The 16,277-nt window shown below is 43.0% G+C and overlaps 1 protein-coding gene across 10 annotated transcripts in view; it reads left to right on the forward strand.

Annotated features, from left to right (window-relative positions):
• ZMIZ1 (zinc finger MIZ-type containing 1) overlaps positions 1–16,277 on the forward strand; it is a 363,277-nt gene that overhangs the window by 187,869 nt on the left and 159,131 nt on the right. For all 10 annotated transcript variants that reach the window (XR_003925726.2, XM_030030051.2, XM_030030045.2 and 7 more), the window contains one exon: positions 10,030–10,139. Coding sequence is in view for 9 of the 10 variants with exons in the window: in XM_030030051.2 (XP_029885911.1) it covers positions 10,080–10,139 (60 nt within the window). In the remaining variant the exon portion in view is untranslated. The remainder of the gene's footprint in view (positions 1–10,029; positions 10,140–16,277) is intronic.

Consider the following 16,277-nt stretch of genomic DNA (forward strand, 5'->3'; position numbering starts at 1 on the left):
TTAGTTTAAATTATTTTAAAGAAATGGCACCCTCCAGCACTGAATTGTCATAATTCAAAGTAAGTGGAGAGTTTGAGAGAAGCCATGTTTGGGTAGCCACTGAAAGCAGTGCAGAAAATATAATTTGGCTGCCAGCACAGCTGGCTACAAAAATTCACATCCATTCAACTTCTACCTTATTTCTTCAGCTATATTTAGCCTTCACAGGTTTTGCTGGTCCTCCTGGAATTTATCTTCCTTCCATTCTGGGAAGTTGGGTAAATCTTTACTTAAATTTCATCAGAACAGGCCAGGATAATGGCAGATATCAAAGTTATTAGAGCCTGTGTCCCAAAGCAGCTATTCAGTTGCTTTGTTCTCTAGACTTTGTTGATTGAGGTAATGCTGCTTTTCTTCCTCCTCTCCTTCCCTCTCCCTGAGTGATTTTCTCCAAAGGAGTGGCTTACCAGAAATCATTGGTCTTGGGAGCAGTTTCTTAGCTCTCATAGGATGAAAGAAAAGGTGAATAAATCTTATGTTTATGGACTGTAAAGAGAAATTACTGTCTACTTTGACTATACGCTTTCTTCTCAATGCTAAACTTACAGGAAAAAAAGGAGTCCAAATATATCCTCATTCCTTTATTGTGCAATATAGTTTGGGGATGGGGGATTGTTAACGTTCTTTCTGTTGCCACCCAGTAATGAGGAATGCAAGTTGTGATGATACACTATCACAAGAAGAAAGCAGACAATTTCCTTCAAATGCTACAGTTCAACTTCCAAAACATGCCTAGTTTCATCAGATAAGTAAGAGGGCATTCAGTGTCAGAATGCAAATCCTTCTCATTTCTAATTCACAGTGGGCTTGAGATGTTTCTTGCTAGGAGCGTTTCTTTGGGCTGGCCCAAGAGGTTTTGACCTCTGTTTGTTATGTAGCAGGCTGTCTGGTTTAAGAGAGATGTTACGGGAGCATAGCAAATACAAAATAGCATCTTCACTTTTTGATAGGATATTGTTAAATTGTTAAAAATATTTGCTGCTAGTGCCATCTCTATCTTGTCTCCTGCTTCTGAGACCATCTTTGTACAGATCGATTGGGTTGTTCCTGGTTCCTCTGGACCTTTAGAAAATGCTTATATTAGGTTGATTTCTGTAGCTCATCTTTAAGGTTTTAAGCAAATAACTTGGATGACTATGTCCAAACCAGTTGGCTTTCTTTAGTAGCTGATAGATGTCTAGCAAGAGTAGGAAAAAGTTTACAGTTCATATACATTCTTTGTAGCAACTCTATAGGCTCAGCCCACAGAATGCATGTGAGCCAGATGATGTTAGCAACACTTTATGCATATTGCAGCAAACACAAAGAATTTTCAACAAATACTTTACATCTTACCACAGAACCTCTGAAAGAAATGAGTTTTCATTAGGTAAATAAGCGAGCACCACATGCCAGAATGCAAATCCTGTTCAGTTCTTATGCTCACCTGATTTCCTTTGCAATCCTCCCACTGAGCCCAAAAGGTGGGAAGGGAGGCTAGGTTCTGTCTCAGTTTAGGAATTTGCAGTTTATCAGGAAGGGGTTTTTTACAGCATTGTTGTATGAGTGATCAGGGACGCTGGTTATGAAATTATTTGAGTGCAACCCTGCAAGCTTTTAGGGATGGCTCATTTGCTTGTAGCTGTCCCGATGAGGATTAGCATTTCTTACCTGCAAGCTACAGTACATTTAATAAACCACTGGATCAGTGGATTCTACTGTGGAACTGTCAATGTTTGTTCTAGCAGATCTGTCTATATTGGAGCGTGCAAAGCCTTTGAGAGCACTACAGCAGGTCTGTCAGCCCTGGCTCCCCAGGAGCACACTTCTACGCACTTTTGCCTTTAATTTTGTGTTATTACCTCTTGCTGTTTTAAACTGCAGTGTCCTTTTCCCTCCTTGCTCTCCCTAAAGATAACAAGCTGACAGAGCTGATGACACTAGGAGCTGGGTGGAATGCAGGGAAACCAACCTTGTAATATAAGCATGCAGCAGTGCAATTACCCGAAACTAGGATCTGCAGATGCTGGTCTCGGTCTGAGGAAACCAGTCATTTCAGCCAGCGGGCTGGAGGTGAGGGCTGCCACTGCAGGAGGCAGTTCATGTGCTTTACGGTTAGTGCTGGCCAGTGACCAACTTGTCCAGGCTCAAATGAGCGCTCTCCTTTGCTAGAGAGGTGATATTTTTATGTCCCTGTGATACCATTCTTATACAGTGGGGTTTTTTTTATATTTTTATGTCTATACTTTAAGCATAGGTCATATCCCAGTGCCATGTGTGTGCTTCCAGCTAGCCCTACCACCTTTGCTTTTGTAATCGGGCTGCAGATGTGCTTCATGATTGAACAACTTCTGCACACTGCCGCTCCTCCTCCCAGAGGAGTCCAGCAGGCTTGCTTATGCAAGCTGTCATGCTGTCTTTTTTTCAAAAGCATGTGTGGGTTTGCTTTTGTGTGTATCCGGCCCGGCTGGCTGTTCATGCCTGCATATAATAGGCTCTGTATATAAAAATGTTCCCAAGCACACGGCTGCGGAAACAGCTTCCTTAAACCCGACAAAACTGCCAGCCCTTGCAGCTCAAGCCACCATAAATTACAAGAACCTGCTCCCACCTCGCTGAAGCTGTGCCTGCTGGCAGCGCACGCACACACGCACGCTCGCTCGTTTTCCCCCTCTCGCAGTCAAAGATGATAGAAAGTCTTCTGGGGATTACTGCACATTTGTAGAGCAACAATGGAAAGCAGCACAGCACAAATATCTATTCTTCCTCACCCAGCATAACAAATGCTGCTTTGTCTCACATCTGGCCCTTTTTAATAGCTCAAAGCCAACAGCAGTAGCTGTTTAGCAGCCTATGGTAAATAAAGCTTTATTAAAACAACTTCCTTTTTCCAGTGTTTAATGATTAAAATGGCCTTTCACCTGACATTTGATACTTTTTTTTTTTTAGTACCATATCTAGCAGGGGAAATAAAATAGTTGTCATGGATAGATATTAAACTTTTGCCAGAAAATGATCTTTAAGAACATCTTTGAAAATTCTCTTACTGAAAAGCAGACTTTAAGACCTTTTACTACCATGTGAGGACATACACCTGTGTATCTGTGCCTATATAAATGCATACGTGCTGAGCTGCATCGTACCTTTGCATTTTGAGGTCTGCCTACAGGTCTGTGTGTTTCGGGGTTTTTTGCTATGCTGCAGGAGGGCACTTAGCCTAATACTGAAAAGGAGAATTAATGCAATTAAATGCAATGAACAGTGTTCATCTGCATGTAGACACAGAGGTATGTTCTGACAATTCAAGAAACAACTTCTTTAAAGGATGTGTAACGTTACGGAAAACGTCAAGTGGAGTTAGATGGCTTTTGTCTCGGGACTGCCGCGTTTTGCCGCCAGGACCGGGCGCTGAGGCAACTACTGATGTTTCTTAAATTCATCGTTGGAGGTGACAGGCTCCCGAGGGCTGCCGGGCTATTCCTGACCCGTCTCCTCAGGGATGCGCGCTTTCAGGCGACGGAACGCGGCTTTTCCGCCCCGCGGCCCTGCCGCGCTCCCTCAGGGCGGCGGCGGCCGGGCCCAGCGCCCCGCGGCGGGCGGGCGGGCGGCGGCGCGGCCCTGCGGCGCCCTCTGCCGGCGCGGCGGGGAGCGAGCTCCGCGGCCCCGGCTTCCCCTCACGGCCCGGGCCGGGCGCCCCCCACCTGCCTACGGCCTCGCTTGGCGCTTCCCGCCCAGCTGGTGGCAGCTCCGGTGCTCGGTGCTGCTGGCCTGTGGCCCCGGCCTCCCTGCCCCGCACTCTCCCAGAGTCCTTAGCCAGCGCGATCCTCTCCTGCCCTCGCTCTAGCTTGGCTTGTTTCTTGATCAAAGTCATTTGCTACATAAAAATTGGCTGCCCTCTCGTACAACCCTCAGCACACTGGAGACGCGCAGGAAGCTACTGGTCTTAACTGACTGGATAAACAGTATTAAACAACTCCTGTTGTATGGTGGGATAGGCCTGGGAGGGGAAGAGGGGCATTTGAAAACTGCTACGTTGAATTCCTGCATAGGGAACAGTTTTCTTCTTTTTTTCCTCTCACCTATTTGATCACGTTAAAAAAGGAATTTCTTGACTGATAAGGGTTTTTCATGTGTCTTTTTTTCATGGCCTTCTTCCACTGAGTGGTTTGAAGTGGTTCCACATTAGATCTTGTTAATTATAGCAGCCACAGTTCCCCAAAGGGTGGCTGGCGGTGCGCTCATCCCCTGTGGAAACAGAAACCCAGTGTAACTCGGTGCTGCTGGCCCTCGAATGCCTCTCACAGCAGCTGCTTCCCTGCCTTGCCTGTCTCCTTGGAAAGTCTGCCTTTCTTTTTCTGCTCTCAAATCGGCTTTCTGGTGGAAAGATTATTCACTAAAGATGTGATTTCTCAAGAAATGGCACTCTCATGCTCAGGTGAGGGGCGGCTGGCAGCGCTTAGGCTCGGTCAGGCTGTGGGGCCTGCACCACCCTCGGCTGGGCAGCAGGTGATGTTTCCAGTGGGCTCTGCTCTACTTCTGCCTCTGCCCGGCAGCGAGGGAAGAAAGCGTGCGAGAGGGGAGGAAGAGCAAAAAGCACCGCCTGAGGAGTCTCTCTAAACTCGGGGAGAAGGTCGGGCCTGTTTCAGTTGGTGATTCGGGCCTCCCTTGGCCACAGGCGAGCAGGTTTCTGTGGTCCATTGGTCCCGGTGTGGCAGAGCTCTTGCTGTGGATGGCAGTCCTGGCTGCGAGGAGAGCTCATCCCAGAGCAAAACTGAAACCACACTTACTTTCAAACTGCAGTATGTTTTTAGACATGTCAGTGTTTTGAAGCAGTGTTGAAATGGTTGATTTTTCTTTTCTTTTCTTTTCTTTTCTTTTTTTTTTTTTTGAAAGGCTGTTTAGGCTGCCGTAGGAACTGGTGGGGACCATGTTTTACTATATTGTTCTTAAATGCATTACTGGAAGTCTAATTTCTGATACAGTAACTAGAAACTCCTGACTTGAACTTTCAACCAACACAGAGTGTAGCAGAAGCTTGTGAAATTCTCTTTTCTTATAGCCACTACATAATTTCATTTTTTCAGTATTGAAGAGGGTTTTGTAGTAATGGTTTAAGAAAAAAGTTTCAGTATGTTTAGGGTTAAAAAAAGTCTAACAGGTCTATACATCTGTTCCTTTAAAAAAAACACATTCTCCATTTTTGAGATGTCATAAATATGTAAATGAGGGCTCTTTAATTACTGCCTAGGGCTATAAACTCGCATGCTAGAGGGGAAGGAAGAAGGAAGGCAAAGAATAATTCACATAATTTTTTCTTTTTTTTTTTTTTTTTTTTTAAGAGAAAGAGATTGGGTCTTTACCTCAGAAAAGACAGCAGAAGAACGGGGCTTTTTATTGCTGAATTACCAGAAGGTGCTGGAAACACTTCTTTTTTTGTTTATCCTTTTGGATGGAGTTAGCATATAAAGCAGTAGCATATGACCTTTCTGGCTAATGTGTGCACCAAACAGAGGGGAACTGTTATGAAGCACCGGGTAAAATTCCCTTCTCTATCCCACTCTGCCAGTACCCTTAATCCTGATCAGCAACATCCCCTGCTGTCTCTCGAGCTGCTCGCAATACCTGAATCTTAGCATGGTTTCTAATGCGGGTACACCAGAGGCTAGCGAGGGACCCTGCAAAGTCATTTTCACTTTTGACCTGACAAGCGCTCGGCACTTAACTGAATAGAAGTCTGCTCTTATGGAAAGGCCAGCAGAGCCAAGTATCTTAAAGCACCACTATTTTTAAGTAAGATGATCTTGTTGCTACTTTTAAAACAGCGTGAAATCAACAGAAAAGGCATTTTTTTTTTAAATTCAGGATGTGGATGTGCACATGGGGAACTATACCAGTGTAGTAGGTATAGTTACTGGAAATTTACTTCTGCTGGTATTTTTTCCAGGCAAAATGGTCTGGTGTCAAAATGCTTATTCTGCCTTGGTAAAACTGCAGATCTATATGATAATTTTCACTTTCCATGTTTAATCTTTTAATTCTTGCTGAGGCCTATGAAAGAATAATTCGCAGATAATAATGGTTTCCCACTAATGAGCTCTGTGTTTTTTATAGCAGAAATGACTTAGAACCGGTATGCTTACTGAAGAAAATTATTCTATTTGATGCTCTTCCGATGTATCTGAGAGAAAGGTAAAAATGAGTCTTGCAGAGCGTGAGGCAGGATATTTCAAGTATGAAGTGTTAATGTCATTGTATGTGGTGAGGCTTCATATGTACAATTTTGGCTGTTTGGTTCATGCAACAAATGTTTACTGCCTGGGGGAGTTAGTGGACTGAGGGGCTTGCTTCTCTTGACTAGAAGAGAGTAAATGAGCTTGGGCTGGTGAAAGTAGCACACTGGCGGTGGTAAAGGGCTGGTGGGTGTCTGTCCATGCAGTGAGGGGGAAAAGGTGGAGGGAGCCTGGCAGGGCAAAGACTGTTTTAGCCAGAGAGCATTAGTGATGTGAGAGCAAGTGGAGTTGAGAATGGAAGTGAAAATACTTCTAGCTACTAGGGCAAGGGTGAGAGTCAGAGACTGCTTTTCAGTGGGAGCCATTTGGTGTTAAAAGCTGAACTATTTTTGTGACTGAATTTGCTCAGTTTACGACAGAAATTGTATGGTGCATCTGTGTAGGAGAGCAGGGGACTGCACTCCCAGTCCTGCCTCCAAGAGCCCTGTCGGGCCCCTGCTCAGTCATGCGAGTTAGTTCTGTGCACTCTGCCCTCTGCTTTTCCAAATGGGCTTTAAGAAGCTATGCCGTGTGGGAGAAATTACAATTTGGACAAGTACAATAGTAAGCTGTGGTTCAGGTAGCTAGCTGATAGCAACCTTCAATTTTGTTTGTGGTTAAGTGGAAGTCAGAGAATTGGTGTGGTATTATATGTACAGTTCATAAATCAACATGCAGGATAGTTTGTTGGCATGAGTGACAGTACATGAATGCAAGTTGTCATTGTCTCTGTGAAATCTCTCTGCAGCCTCCCAGCCCTGAAGTATATTGCCAGTAACACCAGAGGCAGCTACTGATGCCACTAGCCATGAGTCTGAGTGCTGGTGTATCTGACTTTACTTGCGAATTGTGTTTTCTGGCAGTACAGAGTATGTCTATGTATCTGTTGCTTGAGATAGATGCTCTTTTCAACTTGGCTCCCAGTTTCGCTGTGTGACTGTATGGCACTGAGGAGGTTAAATAGGTAATGCCAAAATAGACAAAAATTGTGTTACAAAGTCAACCAGAAATAGGGTATTTTCCTTACTGGTTCATTAAGCAAAAATGTCCTGACTACTTTTAAAAAAAAAAAAAAAAAAAAAAAAGCCTCAGTTTGCATTTTTCCAAATATTTCAACAAAAATCTATGTGCAGGTATACGCTTGTATTTGTTTTCAGCATGCCCTTCTCTATCTGTCCTGATGTTCAATTAAAATGCAGATAATGTGTCCCAGCTTGTAAGATGGATCACTACTGAAGTGGTGTCATGTCTGGGCTAGCTTATCTCTTGATAAAATACCTCTGCTGTCCACTGAGAGATTAAACTTCATGACTACTGAGGTCTGTTTGGGGGTCTTACAGGCGGATAAGACTGCCTTACTTTTAATAAAATGTATCAATTTGCATTTGCTAGAGGACCTTTGGATGGCATTTGCTATTGAGAAGGTGGCAGTGGCATAATCAAACGATAATACTTGTATGTGAAACTGGCTTTTCAATTTTATAAGCATTATAATTTATTGACAGGAGTGCTTTATTGAACCCTCTTGTGTCTAGAGTGTGGAGATGAGGAGCTTGAGCTGCTGTTATGAGACCTCATTTAGCTGTCTAGCAGAAAAAATTTCTTTCCTGGAGTCTAATCCTGCAGGAGCCATGGAAGAACATTATCAGCTAGTCACAGAAATCTCAGGCGGCTTGGGTGTGTGGGATGCACGTGCATGCTGTGGTCTGGAGTCTGTCTCGCCGTGACAGCCATGCAGTCAGGGTTCCCACCATGGGGAATACTATTCTCCTTCTGGGGGTTGAGTACAGACAGTGCTGGACTTGTAAAGGTGCTTTAACTGAGATGTTGAGTCGTGTAGGAGTGGTGAGCGGCCCGCTTCTCTAACCAAACAACTATCTGAAAAATTTGCTGTCTCTCATGTGTATGTAGGGAGTGGAAAAGAGCTTTGTCATGGATAGCTCTCTGAATAACAAACTGCTCAGAGCCACTGAAGAGGTTCACGAGGGAGAGGTTTCTGCATGAGTCCAGGACCTTGCTTGTGCTGGTATAAAGTTTTATGTAAATACAGTGTTTGGTTATGTATTTCTGAATCTGTGCCCGCTCCCTGTTTGTGAGTGTGAGGGTACAACTTCTTAGATTGTACTGCTCTGTTGCAGTAAAAGGGTATGGGAATTTGTAGGCAAAGACTGTTTTCACGTTCCAATGTGCAGTATCTGTGGTTTCATTTCCATTTTAGATGCCATGAAAGTAATTGCAATGGCAGAGCATACGTATGTATGTGTGAAACATCTCTGTGCCCCTGAGAAGTGAATTCTAGAAAAAAGCACTTAAAACTGCTCGGCTTCCTAAGTACAGGCTGGAGTCTCATGCAGTTCTACTTAAAACATAAATAAGTAGAAGTCATGATGCAAACCATTTGGTGGACTGAAACCGTTGATGAGTCGTTGGGTTCTGTCTTTATGATCTGCTGTTCTGCATCTATAGGAAAACTATAAGGCAAGGCCAGAGAGGGGGAATGTGTGGAAGGGGCCCAGTGAAACGCAAACCATGCCCACACCAGGAGGCTTACTTATGCTTACTTGTGCTTTTAGCATCTTGCTCTTGGTCCAAGTTTGGGTGGCGTTTTGGCCATTGCTGCCTTTCAGATCACTAGAGCTGTTTGTGCTACGGCTAACCCCTTACCCCAGTCTGAACACAGGGGTAAGGGAGAGGTAAATGGTGAATTCAGTATGATATGTGCATGCTGATTTAGCACCTACCATTTCCCCCTCTTGCAGGCGTTGTTCTTGATTCCAGACACATACCATTATCTTGACAAACAGCTGCTTATGTGTGATCACAGAGTGTAATGTAAAGCATGGCTCTGAAAGAGTTAACGAATACACAGAGCAGGGCTCATCTTGATGGCACCAGTGTGTACCAAGCTGTATCCACAAACATAACTCAGCATGACGAGCATCAGTTGTGGGCTTAGGGGACTGCAAGTTTGCTCTTTAGATCATCATAATTTGTTACCAGTTTTCATTTGATGATTATATAAAGCTGTAGCAACATGAATTAGAACTCCTAACACTACTCTGAGCCTTCACTTCCATTTTCTAGATTTTTTTACAGTCACAGGGAAGTTTTAATTTGCCTTAAGTTACACAGTTTGTTAGAGATGGGCCTAAAGAGTGCAGGACATGCTTTTCCCAAAGTAACAAGTAGTTTGTTCAGCTATGGATACCTTGAAAAGCCCAATTTTTTATAAGGCATGAGCTGCTGCTCAGCCCTTTGGTCTGAACATCAGGCCTCTTCCATATACACTACGTTGTGCATCTGGAATCGTTAGTCATTCTGAAAGTCTTGGTCGAGTTGTGAATCCCAATCTTTAACTCACTGTTGTCTCAGCCATTTCAAGGGCTCATTAAATAGATCTGCTAGTTGGAAGAGAGTCCAAAGCATACCTGTTGCTTTTACTTTCAATTCAGAAATCCAGAGTCCTCATAACACACATTTTGTGTTATTTTGGGCCATGTAATTCTGTGCCCTATCCGATTCATTTAATGTTTATGGGAGATATTTTCTCTCAGAGGAAGATTGGGAAGAATCCCCATGCGCTTGTCCTCGCAAAAGCCAGACCATCATTGTTATTGGGATTATTATTATTTTATCTCGCGATGTGCTCTGGGTTTCTTGCAAGTGGGTCTGCTCGATTGTTTAGGTGGTAGAAGTGCAGGGACTGTGCTCAGTGATCTTTTCTGTCCTTTTTGTCTTGCAGATCGAGGGATTTTAATGGCTTTCAGGTAGAAGAAAGTGGAGACAATCAAAATGAATTCTATGGACAGGCACATACAGCAGACCAATGACCGGCTGCAGTGCATAAAACAGGTAAGCTGAAGGCGGAGATCATTGCTGCTAGACAAGCATTGTGTATTGTGTGGCAAGGTGTGTTATGCATTGTGGTTACCTGTTGCTTAATGAATATCCTTGCCTTTTAGAGGGGAGGAGAGTGGTAGGGATGAGACATTGTTAATCTCATTGAAGAGAAGAGAATCTGCTGCAAGAGCTGGTGTATAAACCTCAAAAGCCAAGCTTTCCCTTCCATCTTTCTAAGAAATCTTCACCCTGGAGACTCAACAAATCTGTCTCAGCTGAAAGCAGAGTGGTGCTAGTCCTGCCAGCTCTGTCCTGAAGGTGTCACAGCAGGCAGCCATCGTACTTGTGCTCCAAGCATAGTAATCCAAAATTTCAACAGGCCAGTTCTGATTCTAATCCAGTTTCTGACCTGAGACCTGCACTGCCTCGAGACTCGAACTTGGATGGTTGGCATAACTCCAAGTGCTCGGGTTAATCGGTTTGTGTGGAGATGTAAAAACTTCCATTTGCAAGGTAAAATTTTCAGAAGCATCTGTTTGTGAAGATGAAGGGCCCTTACAATTCACTGAAAGGCAGTGGAATCTAAGTCTCATTTACAGATTTCCCCACTGTAACTGTGCTTGGAAATGCTTTTATAACCAAGTGAAACTACCAAGGGAAGGATGGAATGAGCAAACACCATCTTTCCCTGCTTCACCTTTCTCAGTGAGCTTTGCTCTCTGGTGTTGCAGGCAGCATGTATCCTCCCCTCACATACGTTCTCCTCTGCATGCAAGAATCCTTACAGAAAATTCATAGCAATGGTCCTTTGTGTAGAGGAGGTGAGCAAGAGAACGGTTTCCTATGTTGATGTTTCCTGGTTTTATCTCTAAACCAATGCATGCATGCAGCAAACAGGTGCATAAATGCAAGCTGCATACAGGTATTTTGAAGGTTAGTTATCCCAGCTGGATCCATGAGATGACCTCCAAAGTTCATCTCTTCAGAACTGGTTGAAATTTTCTGAATTGCATTGAAAAAACAGAAGGACATTATTCTGTGAAAAAATGTTCTCAAATCATTTTTCCCTGTTGTCTGAGCAGTTTTCTCTGTCAGTTCAGGCCACAGCATGTTTAGAGGCCAGAGTCCTGCTGTTTCAGTTTTATATTTGTATTAACTAAATTAAAAACCTACCTGCCTACTTTTGCTGTGGGACATGTGCATATTGCTTCTTGAGGGAGCACAGCATTTCTCTGTTCACAGATTTCTTTGTGTTGTAGACACAAGCACCCTAAATCAAAGGAACTGATAAAAAATAAGCATGGGGGTAGTACTGGATTGGTCTAGATTTTAAAACTTGTTTTATTTTCTTTTATCTACAACTTCCTCAAGAAAGGCAGCGGAAGGGGAGGTGCTGATCTCTTCTCTCTGGTGACTAGCAATAGGACACAAGGAAATGGAACTGAGGTCTCATCAGAGGAAGTTCAGATTGGATATTAGGAAAAGGTTCTTCACTGAGGGTCAGGGTCACTGGAACAGGCTCCCCAGGGAAGTGGTCACAGCACCAAGCCTGTCAGAGTTCAAGGAGCATCTGGATGATGCTCTTAGTCATATGATTTAGTATTAGGTAGTCTGTGAGGAGCAGGGAGTTGGACTTGATGATCCTTATGAGTCCCTTCCAACTTGAGATATTGTATGATTCTATGATTATGTTTCCGTTCTCTTAGTTTCAGCAGTCTCCATCATTATCTTTGGTCATGTTTGCCTAGATATTAGTACAAGTTTCTATTTTCTAGAATGCATAATAATGCAAAGAACAGAAAATGTGTGTTTATTTGCAAGTCTGGCCATGCACATGCTTTGGGGAATATAAAAAAAGAATAGCGTTTATACCTAAGCCAGCTGATTTTTCTCTCTGTTTCCTGTATAAGAGAGGATTTCAGAATAAATTAAACAAAGCTAGTTTGGAGCAGAAATAGGAATCTGTCCCTGCAGAATTGCTGGTCATCTAGCCTCGGTCTGTGGTGGCTCTCTCCTTCATCACTCTGTGGAGAAAGTTAATGCATCTCATGGCCCTTTAGAGGTCTGAGGGAAATATGAATTTTGGGATTTCATCCCAGTTTCTTCTCAACAACTATCTGGTTCAGAAAAATATGCCCTTGACTGGCACAAATTTGTGTCCTTTTTGACCATCCTAGCCCATAGGATGAAGAATGAAGTGACTTGCAGAACAATTTAACCTTCAGCTGTAAGAACAGACTTTTACATCGAGCGGAGACAAATGGAGGATGCTGCTCAGTTCCTTTTTCTAGAGCTGTCAGCTTCTGTACATAAAGAATTTGTATTATTTTAATTAGATAAAAGAATATCAAATTACACTTCTTACAGTATTAAAGAGATATTTTTGCCTATGTAATGAGTACTCTGTCAGTTAAACCACTACTTCATTTATACATAGTGCTGGTTTACATATGCAGCTACGATATTCCTTCAGCAATGAAGGCCGAGGGGAAGGGAGGAAGGTCAGACTTCACAGCATTCGTGGAGCATTCTCGGTTTTGTTTGATCCTGTCCGGAAGACAGCTCCGGGTTTTCTGGTGGGCAGGGGCATGCTTGCATAGCTGCTCTGTTCTGTCAGACAGCAAAGGATGCCTGACAAGGAGGTTTCCTACTTGGGCATGCTTGTGAATTCACGGTACCTTTGTTCTGTATAGGCCTGAATAAGAGAATAGGGATGCTTTTGTTTTCAACTCATGAAAATGTGTAGTTAACCCAGACAGTGGCTGAATGCCGGAGATACAAAGCAGAAAGCTTTTTTTGTGGAAGTGGCAATACTTGTGGTTTTGTTGGAGAGGAATGGCTGATTTTTTTGTTTGTTTTGTTTTGTTGTTGTTGTTGAAGAAGAACTTAGGGTAGAGTCTGCTCTTTGCTTTTTCATAGTTAGAAAATCTTGTGCTGTTACCTTTGCCATAGTGGAGCAAGAGACATAAACCAACTCTGACTAGCTTTTTGGAGGAGACTCGCCTCGCTGGCACAGTGTCATAAATTTCCACCTTGGAGACATTTACCTTGTTCTTTGAGACAGGTCATTAGCTGGCAAAATTAACATGGTACCACAAAAGAGTAATTTCCAGTTCACCCATAGAGAACTGGACTGCACACTCATATGTGCATGTTGGTTTTGGGAGCAAAGCAGTACCTTGCATGGCTGTATCAATGCATCTTCACCAATTTTGGGGATTAACTGCAGGGTCAGACAAAAATCTGCCTGCCTTTTCTTCCCTGGTCTCCAGTCTTTTATCCTTTTTTCCCAGCCTGTGAACAAACAGTACTGCTGTTCTCAAGAGACATGTGCTTTCGGGGTGGTTAACACAGCAGTCGCATGGAAGGTGCACTGCAACAGGGGGAGGAAAACCATCCCTCCTTGGCGCCCAGCATCTGCATGTTTTATAACCTTGCTGGCAGCTCATGCAGCCAGACCAAGAGCTGTCTGCCGCCCTCCTTGCCCCTCACCCCAGCCCCTGAGAAACACTATAAATGGTAATCCATGTGCCTCTAACTAGATCAGGTTTCAACACAGGGTCAGGACAGGCTTCTTTCTTCCCAGCTCTGTGACTTGTGAGACACCCACAATATCCTTGCTGACTTCTGTTCCAGGATCAAGGCTGTGTTTTACCTTCATCTTTTTTAGCACTTTAAAGCTACAAACCCAAAACTTGTATATGATCAGCTAGTTAGGAAATGAAGTGTGTGTGTGTGTGTGTGTGTTAAGAAGTGTTTCAGAATAGATGAAAGGGCAAACTGAAGAGGTGGCTGTGTATTTATGCTTAAAAAAACCCCCAGACTTCTGTGGAAGGCTGGAACAGCTTGTGTGGTCTCTTTGTAGCGGATTCCCTCAGTATTTGTTAAGTGTATTTGCTTTAAAATCAAACATAGTTTTTTTTGATGTACAGTGGAAAAAGCCAAAGTAACAGGCTTCCCTTAACACATGCAATTAGTTTGTCATGACACAGGAGACTCTTCAGGGTACGATGAAGGAGGCTGGATCTTCAGGATGCAGACTTTTTAATTCTTTGCCCATACAAACAAAAACCACAAAATTATTTTGTGCTCAGCGAAGGTCTGATAGCTCCTGAGCACTGCCTTATTCAAGGCTGCAGTAATAATCTGTTTATCTGCTGAGTACTTATTGCTTGGGTTGCTCGAATGCACCATCCACCATGGAGCTCTGGAGCAGCAGGAGCTGGGTTGGGCGGGTACAGAGCTGAATTTGAGGGGCCCAGGCACAGCCTTCTGAAGGAGCCCAGCTTGGCTCCCACTGCATAGGAAGTCCTGACAGGGAATTGACTGGTTTTCTTAAACTGTTCTTCATAACAGACCAGAGGTATGGCTTTAATCAAATACTGTCCATTATTTTCCTTATGTGATACAAGCAAATAGCAGGCAGAATCAGTGGTTTGCATGACATCTCCTCTCTACTCTTACCCTGATGGGTCCACTTTAAAAACTTAGAGCTATTTTAAATCTAGGGACTTGTACCTTTTGTCTCTGCTGTCAGTCAGTTTGTAAGGTTTCTATACATCTCTTCCGAAATTCTTGAAAAATAGAAGATGGAGAAAATCTTTCTATGTTTAAGTTACAAGGAAGCCACCCCTTTCAGAATAGGTGTGTGATATCTTCCTGCCGTGCTGAGAATGGTTGTCAGGGTGCATACTAAAGCTGTGCTGAAATTTTAGTAACAGGTTAAAAGGAAGTATGAAAAGGCTCTCTGCTATCAAAAGTACTTGACTGTGGTGGGAACAGAGAAGGTTGTTTCTGCTGCTTGTGTCACGGTACATCAGGACACATTGAACACTATCATCACATGATGCTGAATCACTTGGGGAACCCCACTTAATTGGAGGCACACATCACATAGCTGATTTCTAGAAACAGATTAGTGTTTCCCCTCTCTTTCCGTCAAGAAAGCTTGCTGAATTGCTGCAGTTGCAATGCTTTATAATGCCTACCCAGCCATTCAGAAAGATATGCTAAAAGTTGTAATTGCTATGTTTTTGTTGACATTTTCTTGCTCAAATTGGAAACAAGCAGGCCCATTTCTTTCATCATTCAGCAACTGGGTTTTTGGTTGCTTGCAATTCAGAGGAAAATAGAATTCTTTGTATATTTACATAACTGTTAGCATTTAAGCCCTGAAATGTTTGAACTAATTCTTCTGCTCTTCAATGTTACTGTTGCAGACTCATGTAAATGCTCAGCAGTCCTAAACGTGTCATTTTTAATATATTTTGAACTGGTTAATATGGACTGGTATGAAATTACAGCTCAAAAGGCTTTAATAAAGCTTCATGAAAATTTCTTTCTTGAAGAACTTTGAAAATGAGAAGTAATCTTAGGAAGGGTGCATTTATTTAGAATACATATTTTTGGTTGTAGCCCATATAAGTGTGACAGGTTTTTTTTTTTAGCAGCTAAATATGCAATAACATATAGCAGTAAGGCTAATGGTGAAAAAGACCTTTCTTTTCCATAAAAAGACATTCGATGAGCCTCAAGTGTTACAGCTTATTGGTTGAATCGTCCATCAATGCCATCTTAGTAGCTTTTTTTTTTTTTTTTCTTGAGACCCGTAGCTGCAAATTCTTTGTCTGTTTTCGTGTTCAGTCTGTTGGAATATTCCTCTGCTAGAGTTAAGTATGTTTAGGAAAAACTGACAGCAGACCAGCTTTCCTGGCTCCTCTACTCCATTTAGAGACTTGTCAATCAACATTCCTGCCCTGTTAGATCCTGCATCCTGGTAGGGACTGCTCTGGCTCAGGCAGCAAAGCCACAAGGGAATGAGCAAAGAGGCAAAGTTCTAGAAGCGCTTCTGGAGTTGAGGGGGAAGAAAACACCTTCTTGATGTTCGCAGTATTTGGCTGGTTTGTTCATCTGAGATGAACAGTGGGCGGAATATAACCCATCATCTTTTAAGGCAAGCTGGTAAAGTTGGTGTGGGTACACTTCTTTCCTTCCCAATTCTGCTGCTTGTTTCACTTCAGCACTTGTCCTCAAGAGCTGGGATGTTAATATTGTTAACTGTTTTCGAAAAGGAAAATATCCATGTTTTAAACTTACACTTAAAGCTTATAGTATCCATAGTATTTACAACAATTTTATTCTTTTCTGTGC

Source organism: Aquila chrysaetos, chromosome 11, assembly GCF_900496995.4.
Source record: "Aquila chrysaetos chrysaetos chromosome 11, bAquChr1.4, whole genome shotgun sequence".
Classification (NCBI taxonomy): Eukaryota; Metazoa; Chordata; class Aves; order Accipitriformes; family Accipitridae; genus Aquila; species Aquila chrysaetos.